Below are 14,179 nucleotides of genomic sequence, written 5' to 3'. Positions count from 1 at the left end.
GTAGGCCACCAGCACTGACTGCCACACTAAAGAAATTTTCTCTCTCCTGGGATTGGAAAAACTGAAACTGATTCTTAGTTTTTATTGTTGTTTTCTTTTGAGGGGAAAGTAATTAGGCCTTCTTCTTCCTCTTCTTCTTCTCCTTCTCCTTCTCCTCCTTCTTGTTGTTGTTGTTGTTGTTATTATTATTAAAGTGTAGGTACTGGGGATTAGAGCCCAGGACCTTGTGCATGCTAAGCACACACTCTACCACTGAGCTATACCCTCCCCCTACTTTTTTTTTAATGGCACTAATCTTATGCCTTGATTCCTTCAGGATTTAGGCATTTGAAATGGAACAGCTCAGTGTCCCACAATTCTAAAGCTCTGGCTTCTCGTAGAAGTCAGGATTCTCAGTTGCCAGCAAAGCCAAAAGCTCTGTCAGACTGAAGGGGAGAATGAATTTCTTAGGAGAGTTAAAGGATGTTATCAGGATGGTGAACTGGGAAACCAGGCTGGGGCACAGCAGCCAGGTGCCTCCACACTGCGCTCAGAACCTATAAGGTGGGCAACCCCTTAGACATAGCCAGGGGGTCTGATGCCAGGGCACTGGAGAGAATGGTACCTGCTCCCTCACTCCTTTGGTCACCCAATATGTGCCTAATCAAACACATTTGATCATTTCTAAGACAAATTATTTTCACATTTTAGTGTCTCTGAAAATCAGAATCGGAATTGTCTTACGAGTGATAATCACAGTCACTGGCTGCGTGACAGTGGTACCCATACCCACCTGGTTGTTATTTCTTTTTTTTTTTTAACCTGTAAAAATCAAGCATTTTTATTTAGTTATAACAAGGAAGCACTCATTTATTCTCCACTTTAAATACCATTCTTAAAAATAGTAGTATTCAGGCCTATGTTGAAAATTCTGCCCTGGTAGTTTCCAGAGCAGAATTCACCACACTGAGTCCCCAAGCTGTTGAGATTTTAAACCATTTGGCAGTGCACCGCAGGATGCTAAATAAGGCTTCACCTGTACTGCTTTGGATTTCTTGATAGCTTTGTTATGCTTTCCACCACCCATTGGAACAATTAGTTCAGCTTCCTTAACCTAAACTCTTCCCGGGTATAAAAGCCTGGACGTTATTCCTAACGGCATAATTCCAGCCTCTCTGTGCTTCAAACGACAGACCACTTGAGGACCATTTGAGGAAGGAAGAGGAGTCTGATCAATGTCTGAGCATCTGGTGACCCCTTCTTGTAAGTAAGGTCAAGGGACCAGCCATATAGAATGGACCGTGACAATTTCGAAGAGCATCCCAGATCCCTTTTAAGAGATCCCTCAACTCTCTTTTAAGAGGTGCTGCTTCACCAGTGCCCTTGGTAGCACAGAGGACAGTGTGGCTGGAAAAACATGAGCAGAGGTGACTTTGAGACAAAGAGGGCTTCGAGGAATCAGACTCTGTGCCTAAGTTTTAAAAACACCTTCATTTATCTTTCTTACATTTTTCTCCACATGCACAGGAGTGAATAGAGATAAAAAGCGATGTCTAATACATAAAAAGGCTTCCTTCAACCAAAACTTAAACAAAATCTAAGTGATGAGAAACCATTCTTTCACAGTTTCATTGGCAGCATTTTCTCCTTTTTAGTGGTACATAAGAAAAGAATGTACAGTTATAATAGATGGAGTCTTTTGCTGACTCTGTATCTGTATCAGGGGCCCAGGAGGAAATAAATCGCCCATTCAAACAGGGCAACACTGGAGAGTTTTACAAAGAGACAGTTTCTAGAGGTGGGGCCAAGGCTTAGGGAGACCATAAGGAGATACAGGCGTTCAGGGCTAACAGCAAGGCTGGCCGTGCAAGAGCGGGTACGTGGCCCCGGGAATCTTGGCCTTCGTGGAAATGGGTGAAGACCACCCCAGTGAGGATCAGTAGAGGCTGTTCATTCAGAGCTTGCTGTAGCGGGGAGTCCAGCAGCATCACTTGTGTTTGGCAGAGGAGAGGGAAAGCTTTATAGTGGGAAAGGCGGGGCTTCAGGTGTACCCCCACAGAGGTGTTAGTACAGGGAAGTTGGAGGTGGGCCAGCTAGAAGTGGGGTGTCGTATGAGATGGGTTAGGTGTACATACTTGGCTTTCTGTGGTTAGTCCTAAATTGGAAGCAGGAGCAAAGATTAGGGAGGCTGTCAGTTATTAATCTTGGCCATTCGGGGCAGATTGTTATTGTTTGCCTTCCTGGACTGGTTGCCACAGATTGTAGGTCAGAGTTTTACTTTTCTATACTGTCTGGACAGCATCCATTTGTATAGTCAGTCTCTCACCTTCTGTATAAATTTTCAGGGCAAAAAATATGGGTACAGGGAGATGCAAAGGATTGGGGCCATTTTTCCCATCTACTATGGGACCCACTTTTGTTCTGAGCCTGGAGGCAATGAGGACTGGCAGAGAATGGCATCGTCTCGTGAGGTGACTGGCCCAGATTGTCACTGAAAGCTTTTATGCAGATGGAGGTTGGCTCCCTCAGACAGGGGGACTGGAATACCTGGGTTGGCAAGGGTGGGGTCATGGAGATTTGGGGGTGCAAATTTCTCCAGCCTTTTTCTGTCTGCCCAAAGGACCTCATCCCACGTCTCAGGAGCCCCACTCCTTCCCCACCAGTTCCTTACCTGGTGGAGAAGAGTATTGATCACCTTCTGCAATTCTCCAAGCCTTAAAATCAGGCTCCAGGTTGTCCTTGACCACGTCAATCCTGTGGCTGCAGGAGATGGGGGACACCTCCAAAGCTGCTTTCAAGGATTCAGATTGTCAACCCATGTGTAGGTGAACATGAGCATCCTTCACTCCTCCTTTCCCCGGCGTTTGCTCTCCAAGGCCGTCAGAAGAAGGCTTCTGCCTCCATAATATTTTTAACAGTTTTATTGAGATATAATCCATCCATTTAAAGTGTATGAATCAGGGGGAGGGTATAGCTTAAGTGGTAGAGCGCATACTTAGCATGAACAAGGTCCTGAGGTCCTGGGTTCAATCCCTGGTACCTCCTCTTAAGAAACCAAATAAATAAATAGACCTAATTACCTCCCTCTCCCACAAAATTTAAATAAATAAACAAAGTGTATGAATCAGGGGGAGGGTATAGCTTAAGTGGTAGAGCGCATACTTAGCATGAACAAGGTCCTGAGGTCCTGGGTTCAATCCCTGGTACCTCCTCTTAAGAAACCAAATAAATAAATAGACCTAATTACCTCCCTCTCCCACAAAATTTAAATAAATAAACAAAGTGTATGAATCAGTGGTTTTTGGTATATTGCAGTAATTTTTTAAAAATTGTAATATACATAAAATTTGCCATTTTAACTATTTCTAAGTGTATAATTTAGTGGTATGAATTACATTTGTGATATCGCCATCTGCTAATTTCTACACTGACTCCTTTTAAAAAAAATGTTTTGGGAGGAGTTAATTAGGTTTATGTATTTATTTTTAATGGAGGTACAGGGGAGTGAACCCAGGATCTTGTGCGTGCAAAGCACACACTCTGCCACTGAACTATACTGTTCCCCACCACCATCTATTTCTAAAAGTTGTTCATCACTCCAAACAGAAACTCTGTACCCATTGAACACTTACTCCCCATTCGTCTCTCCCCCAGCCCCTGGTAACCTCTAGTCTAATTTTTGTCTCTGTCAGTTTGCCTCTTACGGATGTTTCGTGTAAATGGAATTGTACAATATATTGTCCTTTGTGCCTGGCTTCTTTCACTTAGCGTAATGTTGTCGAGGTTTATCCATGTTGTACGATATTCAATACTTCATTCCTTTTGTGGCTGAATAATATTCCACTGTGCAGACACACCATAGTTTGTTTATCCATTCATCCACTGAACACTTGGGTTGTTTTACCTTTAGGCTATTGTGAATACTGATGCTATGAACATTTGTGTACAAGTATCTGTTCGAATCCCTGCTTCCAGTTTTGGAGATGATATACCTACAAGTGGAATTTCTGGGTTACATGGTGGCTCTCTGTTCAGCCTTTTGAGACACTGCCAGGCTTTTCCACAGGAACTATATCATTTTCCATTCCCACCAGTAATGTACCACGGTTCCAATTTCTTCACAACCTTGCCAAAACTTATTTTCCATTTTTAAAATGATTGGTGTGAAGGGGTAGCTCATTGTGCTTTTTTTTTCAGTTTTCCAAATTGTGCTAAAATACGTGTAACATAAAATTTAGCATCTTAATCATTTCTCAGTGTGCACTGCAGAATGTACTAAGTACATTTATATTGTTGTGCAACCATCACCACCGTCCACCTCCAGAACTTCTTGCAAAACTGAACCTCTGTATCCATTAATCTGTAACTCTCCACTGCCCCTCCCCCCAGCCGCAGGCAACTAGCATGGAATTTGACTATCCGAAGTCCATGGGATCATACAATCTTTGTCTTTTTGTGACTAGCTTATTTCACTTAGCATAATGTCCTCCAGGTTCATCTGTGAAGTAGCATGTCAGAATTTTCTTCCTTTTTAGGTCAGAGTAACATTCCATTGTCTGTGTGTATATATATGTATACACATAGACAATATGAATAAACACACACATTTTGTTTGTTCATTCATCGGTCAGTGGACACTTGGGTTGCTTCTGCGTTTTAGCTACTGTAAATAATATTTACATGTGTGAGCATGGGTGTACAAATATTTTTTTGAAACCCTGCTTTTAATTCTTTTGAGTATATACCCAGATGTGGAATTGCTGGATCATATGGTAACTCTACTTTTAGTTTGTTGAGAGACTGTCATATAGTTTTCCATAGAGGCTACACCATTTTACATTCTCACCAACAGTGCGCAAGGGTTCCAATTTCTCCACATCCTCTCCAATTCTTGGTTATTTCCCGTTTTCTGGGGTTTGTTTATATTAGCCATCCTAATGGGTGTAAAGTGATGCCTTGCTGTGGTTTTGATTTGCATTTCCCTAAAGACTGGTGGTTTTGATCATCTTTTCATGTCTCCTCACTATTTGTGGTCACCACTGATGTTGTAGGAACTTAGTGACATGTGACCTCCAGAGCCTGTTTCCACCTGCACGTCAGCCTCAGACACCTCCCATGTTATTCTGAATAACGGTGATGCCACTGCATGCTATAGGCCACCAGGTCTCATCTTCCCTGGTAAAGAGGTTGTCCATGGACCACTTTAGTGTGTGAGCAAACCAACCCTAGAATCCCATGTTCAGTGGTCCTTGGGCCACAATTACTATAAAGTCACGGTCCTGCCTGAGAACAGCTGGCACAGTCAAACTGGGTTGTTTGAGGAGAGTTTTAATAAAGGGAATTTTTACAAAGGTGTGGGCAGGGTTTCAGAAAACTGACAAAAAACAGTGAGATGTACAGGGTTCTCAGAGCTGAAGGGACAAGGGGGGAGCAGCTAAGGAACCCAGAAAGGGTAGCTGTGCAGACAGGGCCTCTGTGTAATGAGGCAGCCAACCCACAACAGCTTCTCAGGGAGGGAACCCAGAGAATCAATACCCTGACCACTCCCCTACAACCCCAGCTCCGTCCCTGTTCCTGCCGGGCCTCCCCTGGGCTGACTCCCACAGGAAGCCAGAGAGCCTGGGAAGACGTAGTGCAGTCTCATCCCTGAAGGTCAGTCTTGCTAGAGGCCAGAAAGATGGAGAAGGGCAGAGAGTAGGTCTAAAGGGGAAAATGGAAGACATCCAGAACCATTCTACGGTTATTCTGTATCCGTTAAGATGCTTTGCGTAATAAAACACATGGCTGACAGGTGCTAAACAATGCAGATTTGTTCTGCTCACACAGCAGCGATCTGGAGGCTTCTGCCGGGTGTTTGGCGATGGTGGCTCTGGGTCAGCGTCCTTCCTCTCCGGGTCTCAAGATGGTGGCTGAGGCTCGAATCACCGTGTCCCCACAGGGCTCTGCCCAAGTGCAGGAAGGGAAGGGCTGGAGTTCTCCTCACCTCTTTGCCTCCACCAGCTTCCTACACCCTCACCCCCGAGAGCTGGAGTGGCACAACCCTCCAGGGGAACCGTCCATGAAAACAAGAAGGGGGAGATGGCTTTAGGCAGGTGGCAAAGACTGTTACTCTTTGTAACAAAATGGTCACCCTGCTGCCAGGGAGTGCATGCTCCCAGGGTCTGGTTTCAGTGAGGGGATGGGCTGGGGCCAAAAGGAATCGTTCAAAGTAAAAAACACACCAGCAAATGTGCACATACCTCCTGTACTCTAGTCGGCCAAGAGTTTACTTTCCAGTGACCTCAGGCTGCTTCTGTTTTCCATTCTGGAAAAGTCCCTGAGGCAAGGAAAATACAAATGACTTGGCTACCTGCTTGGAATGAGTGAAGGAAACAAAACAAAACAGCAGATGTTAATATTTCAATAAATTACCCTGGCCTGGAATTCACCGTGGATCCCTTATGCTGAAATCCAGGGCTGACGCCCAGCCAGGACAGCCCTGGGCGACCACCAGCCTGTTAAAATATCAAAAAGCTTCAGGCCCAGTTACCAAATGGCTGCTGGCCCCGCCATGTTTGTCCCCGGAAATGAGGCTGCCTCCACCCTTCCCCGCAGTCGGGGTTCAGGACCTCTGGGGGCCTGTCCCTGCTGCGGCCACTGTTCCTGCTGGTCAGAGCTTCTGCCCAATTGTGTTTCAACACTTTACACACCCCTCTGCAGAAAACACACAACTCCGAAGCCCCCGGCTCTGACCAGCTTCTCCCCAGGTGAACATAGCCCTGTGACCACAGAACCCCGGAGGCCTTGAAAGAAGACTCAGTTGGGCCAGTGCATTTTCCTTTTCAAGCCAGCTCGTCAGTGAGGCCCAGGCTGGAGTGTCCAGAGCAGTAGTGCTTTCCTGTCCCTCTCCTGGTTTCTCCAACTCAGTTCATTCTCATTTGTTTAGGTTTGTCTCTTTCATTGGAATCTCAGCCCCACGAGACCAAGGGCGCTGTGTGCCCTGTTCCTGTGGGTGTCCCGGGGTCCAGACCAGGCCTCGACCTAGGGGAGGGGAGGGACTTGTGTCCATAGTGCTGAGAAATCATGTGCACTCTGTTTATGGCATCACTGGCCTATCACCCATATCTGTCCTTTTTTCATTGATCGGGGACAATTAAAATCCTTTCTTTTCTGTCTCCTCAATGTGTCAGTTGATGGTGTGGTATCAAATTTTTTGTTTTATAAGAAACTCAAGCTTTATGCAACTGCCATTTCCTTAACAGTACAAATTATCACAGAACAGGAGAATTCAGTTGAGCCCAGCGGCAGACGGGACAGCCGGTCAGCGTGTTTGCCAACCTGTGACCTGCCCGCAGCAATCCATGGGGACGATTCCTTCACCCCCACGTGTCCTCATGCACGGTCTGAAGCTGCTTGGCTGGCCTGGTTTTGAGGTGACCCTCTGGATGACGCAGAATCTGTATAATACTGTACTTGTAGGTGAGTATCGCACTGGAACCATTCTTAGTTGAGAACCTCAGTGACGACCAGCTGGAGGTCTTTGGACCCATGGTGGGATTGCCTGCACTTGGGAGCTGGGACTCCTCCCTGGCACACTGGGAGTGGCAGAGCCCCCAGCCCTGTGTCCTTTGGCTGCAAAGCTGGGCTCTGCAAGGCCTGAGCTCCCAGCCTGGGTCCTGGCCTTGCCTGCAGCGCCCTGGGGATGCCAGGCGTTGCCAAGGCTCCTGGGTGATATTGGGCCAAGACAGCTGTCCTTTTCCCAGGGGCTGAGATGTCCCAGGCTGAGAGCCAGTACAGGCTGTGAGGGGGGTTTGGCAACCTCCCTTATCACCCAAGGTCCCTGGATAACAGGTGGGTGGCTCTCGGGCCTCTCTGGATGGGCGGGGCCAGAGGGGCTGGGCGGGGCCTGTGGAGTCCCAGGCGCTATAAAAGGAGCCCCAGGGGCAGGTGCCCCGCATTGTCCTGACTGCAGCGACATGGTGTTTCTCTGGTTCCTCTCCTGCTTCACCCTCGTGGGGGCCTCCTTCAGTGAGTGTCAGGGCTGGGGGCATAGCTAGGTCTGGGAGGGGGCTGGGAAGGAGCTCCCTGAGCCTCCGGTGTCACTGCAGCCAGGCCCCTCATCACAGGGTCTGAGGGGCTTTGTCCCGAGCAAGCCCTAGGGACTGGCTAAGAGGGCGATCTGAGCCCCCGGTGCTGCACTCTCAGGCATCACGCCCAGACAGGCAAGCAAGGCTGCAGGGAGAAGACGGTCCTCACGGGGCTTTGTGAGCCTTCACACCGTGCGCCAGGGAGGCGGAAAGGGCCAGTCTGGGCCCCACCGAGGTCTCGGGCCCCAGAAGTTGCTCAAGTCGGGGAGCTGTGGGCAGAGGAAGGGTTTGGTTCCCAAGAGACCTCCCATGGCCTCTACCCGGGGTTTCTATTTACTGGGAGCTTGCTAAGCATTTTATTTCCTATTAAAAAAAGAAGAAAAAGTAGTAAATATACAGAGAATAACACCACATTTATGTGCCTCCTGTTGAGGTTTAACAACTGTTACCTTTTTTTGCAGATTTGCTTCACATATTTCTTTTTAAAACATAAAGTAGATTCAGCTGAACTCCCCTCTCCCCTCCTTGCAAGGTGATTCCTATTCTGAACTCACTGTGTACCGTTTCCGTGTGGGTTTTTTACAGATTTACTACATATTTATAAATCCATAAACAGGGCAAAACATTTCTAACAATGTTACATGAACAGTTTATATGCTACATCAGGTTTACAACCTTCTTTTTTCCACCCACGTCAAGTTTTAGATTTATCCCATTGATAAATCTAATGAGACCCTGCTCATTCACTTTAATTACTGTAAAGCACTCAGCTGCAGCTGTGTGACTACATCACAGTTGATAGTATAACCTTCTTGTTACTACAAAAAAGTGGATTATGATGACCACATATATTTTGGTGATAACAATATTCAGTGAGTGGCCTGTCCATCCCTCTGTCCCCATAGGCAGGGGATCTGGGCCTGTAGCAAGGCCCACGTGACCCTGGGGTGGCCTGGCTGGTCGTAGGGGCTGTACCTGCCTGACTTCCCTTACTGTCTCCGAATTGTAAAACACGAGTATGGGTGTTGAGATCACATCTTGTCCTGACACAGCAAATGCATCACAGACACTTTAAGCACACCTGACCTTTTCATTGTTCTGTGACAATTCAGGTCCTTTGTTTTGTGTTTCTTCAATGTGTCCTTTTATGGTGTGGGGTTAAAGTCTCACTTTATTAAATAATCAACTAAAACTTTATACAATGAAGAGTTCCTGAAATCTCTGGGGACAGAATTCTGCCGGAGCCCAGCAGTGTAAAGTGTACTCCCATAGCTGTCAGAGTTCTGGGTTTCACGTGGACTAGGGTTATCAGATTTTAATTCCACACCCCCTTTGCCCCACCAATCTGAAGGGTGAGCTTTGACTAGTGAGATTAGCACTGTTTGCTCCCCAGTGCACTGAGGAAAATGAGCACTGGGGATTAAGTGACTGTTCTGAGGCCTCACAGCAAGGAATGGTGGGCCTAGGAGTACAGGCAAGACGGTCCGATTTCTCAACCTTTCTGCTCCTTCAGCCAAGGCAGCCCTGGGTGGATGCAGCCTGTTCCTCTGCATCCCTGGAAGGGTGACTGGGGTCAGCAGGCTGTTTGGGCAGATCCTTGAGCCCACTGGTGGGAGGTGACAAGAGAAGTTTTTGGAGGGAGGATGAGTGTGGCAATGGGTCCTGAGCCAGCCTGGACAGCTGAGGTAGAAACCAGGATTTCTGCAGACTGGCTCTGAGCCTCAGCCCTTCCTCACCCTCCCCTTTCCCCCTAGGCTGTGGGGTCCCCACCATCCAACCCGTGCTGAGTGGCCTGTCCAGGATTGTCAATGGGGAGGACGCTGTCCCTGGCTCCTGGCCCTGGCAGGTGTCCCTACAGGTGAGGGGGGTTCTGTGCATGAATGGGGTGGCATATTGAGGGATCCGACTGACTGGGGGCTCCTGCCCAGGTCGGTGTTGCTGATGTCCAGTCAGTGCTTACCCCCGCCCCCATTTTCCTCCAGGACAGCACCGGCTTCCACTTCTGCGGGGGCTCCCTCATCAGTGAGGACTGGGTGGTCACCGCTGCCCACTGTGGGGTCACGTGAGGGCCCGGACTCCAGTCTGGGGGTGGGGGAGGGAAGCCGGGCACATTCTTAGTCTTTAATCCCCACGTGATTGATTCCCGCAGAACCTCTGATGTGGTTGTGGCCGGAGAGTTTGACCAGGGCTCAGACGCTGAGGACATCCAGGTCCTGACGATTGCCAAGGTACGCAGACACCTTGGTGGACTGGTCGGGGATCAGCCGTGGCGCTGGGAGCGGGGGCAGGGGCAGGAGGAAGAAGATCTTTCAGGGGTCGCGAAGGGCGAGGAGCCAAGTGCCGATGGAGCCGGCTTCAGAATATTCATTCCCAGCTCCTGAATGGGCTGTCAGGAAAGGAGTCTGCCTCCTTGAAGCTTGCAGATCCCTGATGTCTCCCAGGGCTTCAGCTCATTTTTCTGGGCCCCACTCGCAGGTTTTCAAGAACCCCAATTTCAGCTTGCTCACTGTCCTCAACGACATCACCCTGCTGAAGCTGACCACGCCCGCCCGCTTCTCCCAGACCGTGTCGGCCGTGTGCCTGCCCAGCGCCGACGACGACTTCCCCGCCGGGATGCTGTGCGCCACCACCGGCTGGGGCAAGACCAGGTACAACGGTGAGCCGGCCCCGCCCTCTCCACCCTCCAGCCGAGTCGGGCTGGGGCGCCCTGAGCACCCCGAGTCTCCAGGTGGGACACGTACGGCTCTTTAAAAAATTTTTTTTTGGTTTAAATTCCTATACAGTCATTAATCTTCCCATGTCTTTATTTAAAACCCTCTTAAATAAAAACTTACCAAATATGAAAAAAATGAGATTTGACAATATGTACGTGAATAGTTTCGGAAGAAACACCGAAGTACCGGCAAGTATCGCCCTCACTAACCTGCAAGGAGATGGACAGCCCGGACTCCCCTCCAGACCGAGGAGGGTGAAGGCTCCGGTGAAGTCTGGGCACGGAGGCCAGTGTCCAGGCCGGGTTCGCGGCCTGAACGTCCGGCCCCGGGCGCTGCGCTGCTCCCCCGCCTGATGTTCTTCCGCCCCATGCTCTCCCTCCGCGCCCTGAGTTCTTCCGCGCAGGTCACCGCCCACCTGCCGGTCCTTTAACAGGACAGCAGCCAGGAAAGGGCAGCAGGAGGGAGGTGGGTCCCCTCCAGTGTCCCCAGTCGGAAGGCCGTCCCTCCCCTTCCCCGGGGAGGAAGGCCCAGCCCCTTGGCCCACACACAGTGTCCGGCAAGGCTGGGAGAGCTCCAGCCTCGGAAGGCAGGGCTTGTTTGAACAACTGGGCTGGAAGCCCAGTCACTGCTGCCAGGTGTGGAATCGGAGAGGCACCGTGTCCCATAGACGCTTTGAAGGTGTCAGGGAAGGTGCAGAGCTCGGTGTCCATGATCACTGGGATGGAGGAGGATGCGGACCACTCAGGGGGAGGGCAGAGCTCAGGCGGCTCTGGTCTCTTCCCCACTGGGCCAGCTGGTGAGGTGAGGGGCCCTGACCTCAAGCCCTCTATCCCTCCAGCCATCAAGACCCCCGACAAGCTGCAGCAGGCGACCCTGCCCATCATATCCAATGAAGATTGTAAGAAGTACTGGGGCAGCAAGATCACGGACGTGATGATCTGCGCGGGCGCCAGCGGCGTCTCCTCCTGCATGGTACGGCCCAGCCCTGGGCACCCTGTCCACCCTTACTGAGCGCACCCCACCCCACGCCCCGTGTCAGGCCAAGAGGACCACTCCTGTCTGCTAGGATCTGTTTTAGCTCACTCCCTGCCCGGTGCCCCAAGGAAGACTTGGACCAGTGCTAACAGATGCCCCTGGTGAAGGCTTGCTGTGGCCAAATGTGGTGTGGGGCTTCCCAGGGGTATTTAATCTCATGCCAACCCCATGAGCTGGACGATTTCAGCCCATTTTATAGACGATATCCAGGCTGAGAGGGTAAGCCACCTGTCCCAGGCCCTCCAGGAGTAGGCCACAGAACTGGGGCTGCCCTTTGAGCAGATCTAAGTATCTTGTGCCTGGCCACTGGGCTCCACTTGTCCTTTGCACCCTCTGCACACTCGGGTCCTGGCACCCCCTTTCAGGATTGGACGCAAGTCCTTTCTCCTCCTGCAGGGCGACTCTGGTGGTCCCCTGGTCTGCCAGGAGGATGGAGGCTGGACCCTGGTGGGCATTGTGTCCTGGGGCAGCAGCGTCTGCTCCACGTCCACGCCTGCTGTGTATGCTCGTGTCACCGTGCTCATCCCCTGGGTTCAGGAGATCCTAGCCAACAACTGAGTCTGTGGCTCTGGCCATCCCAACCCCAAGGGTCCCCAATAAAACCAACTGTACAGAAACACTGTGTACACATCTCCCTGTGTGGCCTGGACTATGTGGGACTGCAGTCCTCCCTGTCACCCACCAAGGGGTCAGTGTTACTGCTCCCTTTCCAGGCTGCAGGTACCCCAGCAACCCCTGCCTTCTCAGGAAGCTGCATCTTTGTATATCATCCTCCCTGCTCAGGACTTCTCCCGGGGGTGGAACTCAGGTCCTACCTGCTGGAGCCAGCATGGCACATGGAGCTTTCTGGAAGGCTGGAGTCCTTGGCCAGGCTGTTCAGTCCATAGCCCTGGAGATGGGCATTGGAAGGCAGGGTGGGGCTGTGGAAGTGGTCTTCCTGTACTCCTCGGTCCCTCACCTGCAGAGAGGGTTTCTGCACAACCCATTTATCCCGAGTACACCTGTACTTGCTGTCATAGATGAGCCTGGGGCCGGCATCCATTGACCCAAAGCACTGGATCTGGGGGAGAAACAGACAGAGTTATGACAGTTTAGTTCCTGTTTTATCCCACAGCCAAGCCTACAGCCTCCACCATCAATTACATCACACATTTGTCACACACAACCTCTGGTTCACATCCTCCTCTCCCAGGTCCCATGTCTCCATGTGTCCCTTTAGAGTTCCTACAAGGCTGGTCTTGAGGGAGGCAGCCAGCAGTCCACACTAACTGGGCATCTGGAAAGGAATGGCACTGGCCTTCTTTCTGTATCTCCCTTTCAATATTCTTCCTAATATCCTAATATCTTCCTGGTGCAATTTTAGGCGTTCTGATGGTGGGTCATAATATGTTGAAGTTAAGGTTACACACAGCTTTATTACTAAAGGCACAGAAATAAGCCCCAAAATAGTTGAACCTGATTTGGAGAATGAGTAAGTGAAAGGGAGAAAAGGAAAATGAAAAAGAAGTGTTGAAAAGAGGAGTGGGTGGGCATGAAGTAAATTATTTAAAATATTATTTAAAGCCTAATGTTTTAAGGATCACTATGGCTTTGGAATAGGGGGTACCACTCAACCTCAGAGAGCAAAGTACATGTATTTTATATCTACATCAGAACCATTTACATGCAAATGAATGTGGGATGTGATTAGCATAAAAGTGGAGTAGCAAGCACAAACCTGGTTCAGTTACTTTTTCACTTACTAGCAAGACCAGCCTTCACCTCTACCAATCATCCCACCAACCAGCCTCCTAGTCTGAAACCCACAGTTCTGGGATAAGGGTGCCACCTCGTGGCCATTGCAAAAACTGCAAGGCTTCGTTCTTAACCCAGCACTAGACAAAACAAATGTAGTGTGAGCCAAATGGGTGATTTTAAAGTTTTTGTCTTTTTCTTTCTTACTTTCTTTATATTGAAATGTAGTTGATTTACAATGTTGTGTTAGTTTCAGGTGTACATCAAACTGATTCAGTTATACATATACATATATCTATTCTTTTTCAGATCTTTTTTCATTACAGGTTATTACAAGATACTGAGTATAGTTCCATGTGCTATACAGTATGTTTTTGTTGTTTATCTATTTTATATATAGTTCTGTGTATGTGTTAATCCCAAACTCCTAATTTGTCCCTCCCCTCTCTTTCCTTTTTGGTAACCATAAGTTTGTTTTCTGTCTGTGAGTCTATTTCTGTTTTGTAAATAAGTTCATTTGTATAATTTTTTTAGATTCCAAATATAAGTGATATCATATGATATTTGCTTTTCTCTGTCTGACTTACTTCATTTAGTATAATAATCTCTAGGTACATCCATGTTGTTGCAAATGGCATTCTTTCATTCTTT

The 14,179-nt window shown here is 49.0% G+C and overlaps 1 protein-coding gene and 1 long non-coding RNA gene across 3 annotated transcripts; one reads left to right on the top strand and one right to left on the bottom strand.

The window, feature by feature from the left end:
• Positions 1 to 5,291: 5,291 nt before the first annotated feature.
• Positions 5,292 to 11,230, bottom strand: LOC140698183 (uncharacterized). 2 transcript variants are annotated; one of them, XR_012075762.1, is made up of 4 exons: positions 10,969 to 11,230; positions 6,391 to 6,473; positions 6,219 to 6,295; positions 5,292 to 5,921 (listed from the first exon to the last, which is right to left on the bottom strand). It is a non-coding gene; the product is annotated as an uncharacterized lncRNA (long non-coding RNA). The 2 variants fall into 2 exon arrangements; XR_012075763.1 differs by lacking the exon at positions 6,391 to 6,473.
• LOC102525791 (chymotrypsinogen B) lies at positions 7,935 to 12,920 on the top strand. Its single transcript, XM_072967719.1, has 6 exons — positions 7,935 to 7,986; positions 9,800 to 9,903; positions 10,028 to 10,107; positions 10,195 to 10,273; positions 10,521 to 10,701; positions 12,191 to 12,920. Exons 1-6 carry the CDS (start codon positions 7,935 to 7,937, stop codon positions 12,679 to 12,681), a joined length of 987 nt encoding a protein of 328 aa, XP_072823820.1. The 3' UTR covers positions 12,682 to 12,920.
• Positions 12,921 to 14,179: the final 1,259 nt, after the last annotated feature.

The sequence above is a fragment of the Vicugna pacos genome, chromosome 9, assembly GCF_048564905.1.
Source record: "Vicugna pacos chromosome 9, VicPac4, whole genome shotgun sequence".
In the NCBI taxonomy this organism is placed as follows: Eukaryota; Metazoa; Chordata; class Mammalia; order Artiodactyla; family Camelidae; genus Vicugna; species Vicugna pacos.
The sequence above is the reverse complement of the archived record's forward strand: the minus strand, read 5'-3'. Positions and strand labels throughout refer to the sequence as shown.

Coding starts and splice junctions, on each gene's coding strand:
- LOC102525791 (XM_072967719.1), top strand. CDS start 7,935: ATGGTGTTTCTCTGGTTCCTCTCCTGCTTCACCCTCGTGGGGGCCTCC. Junction 10,108..10,194: donor GCTGCCCACTGTGGGGTCAC/GTGAGGGCCCGG, acceptor TGATTCCCGCAG/AACCTCTGATGTGGTTGTGG. Junction 10,274..10,520: donor AGGTCCTGACGATTGCCAAG/GTACGCAGACAC, acceptor CCCCACTCGCAG/GTTTTCAAGAACCCCAATTT.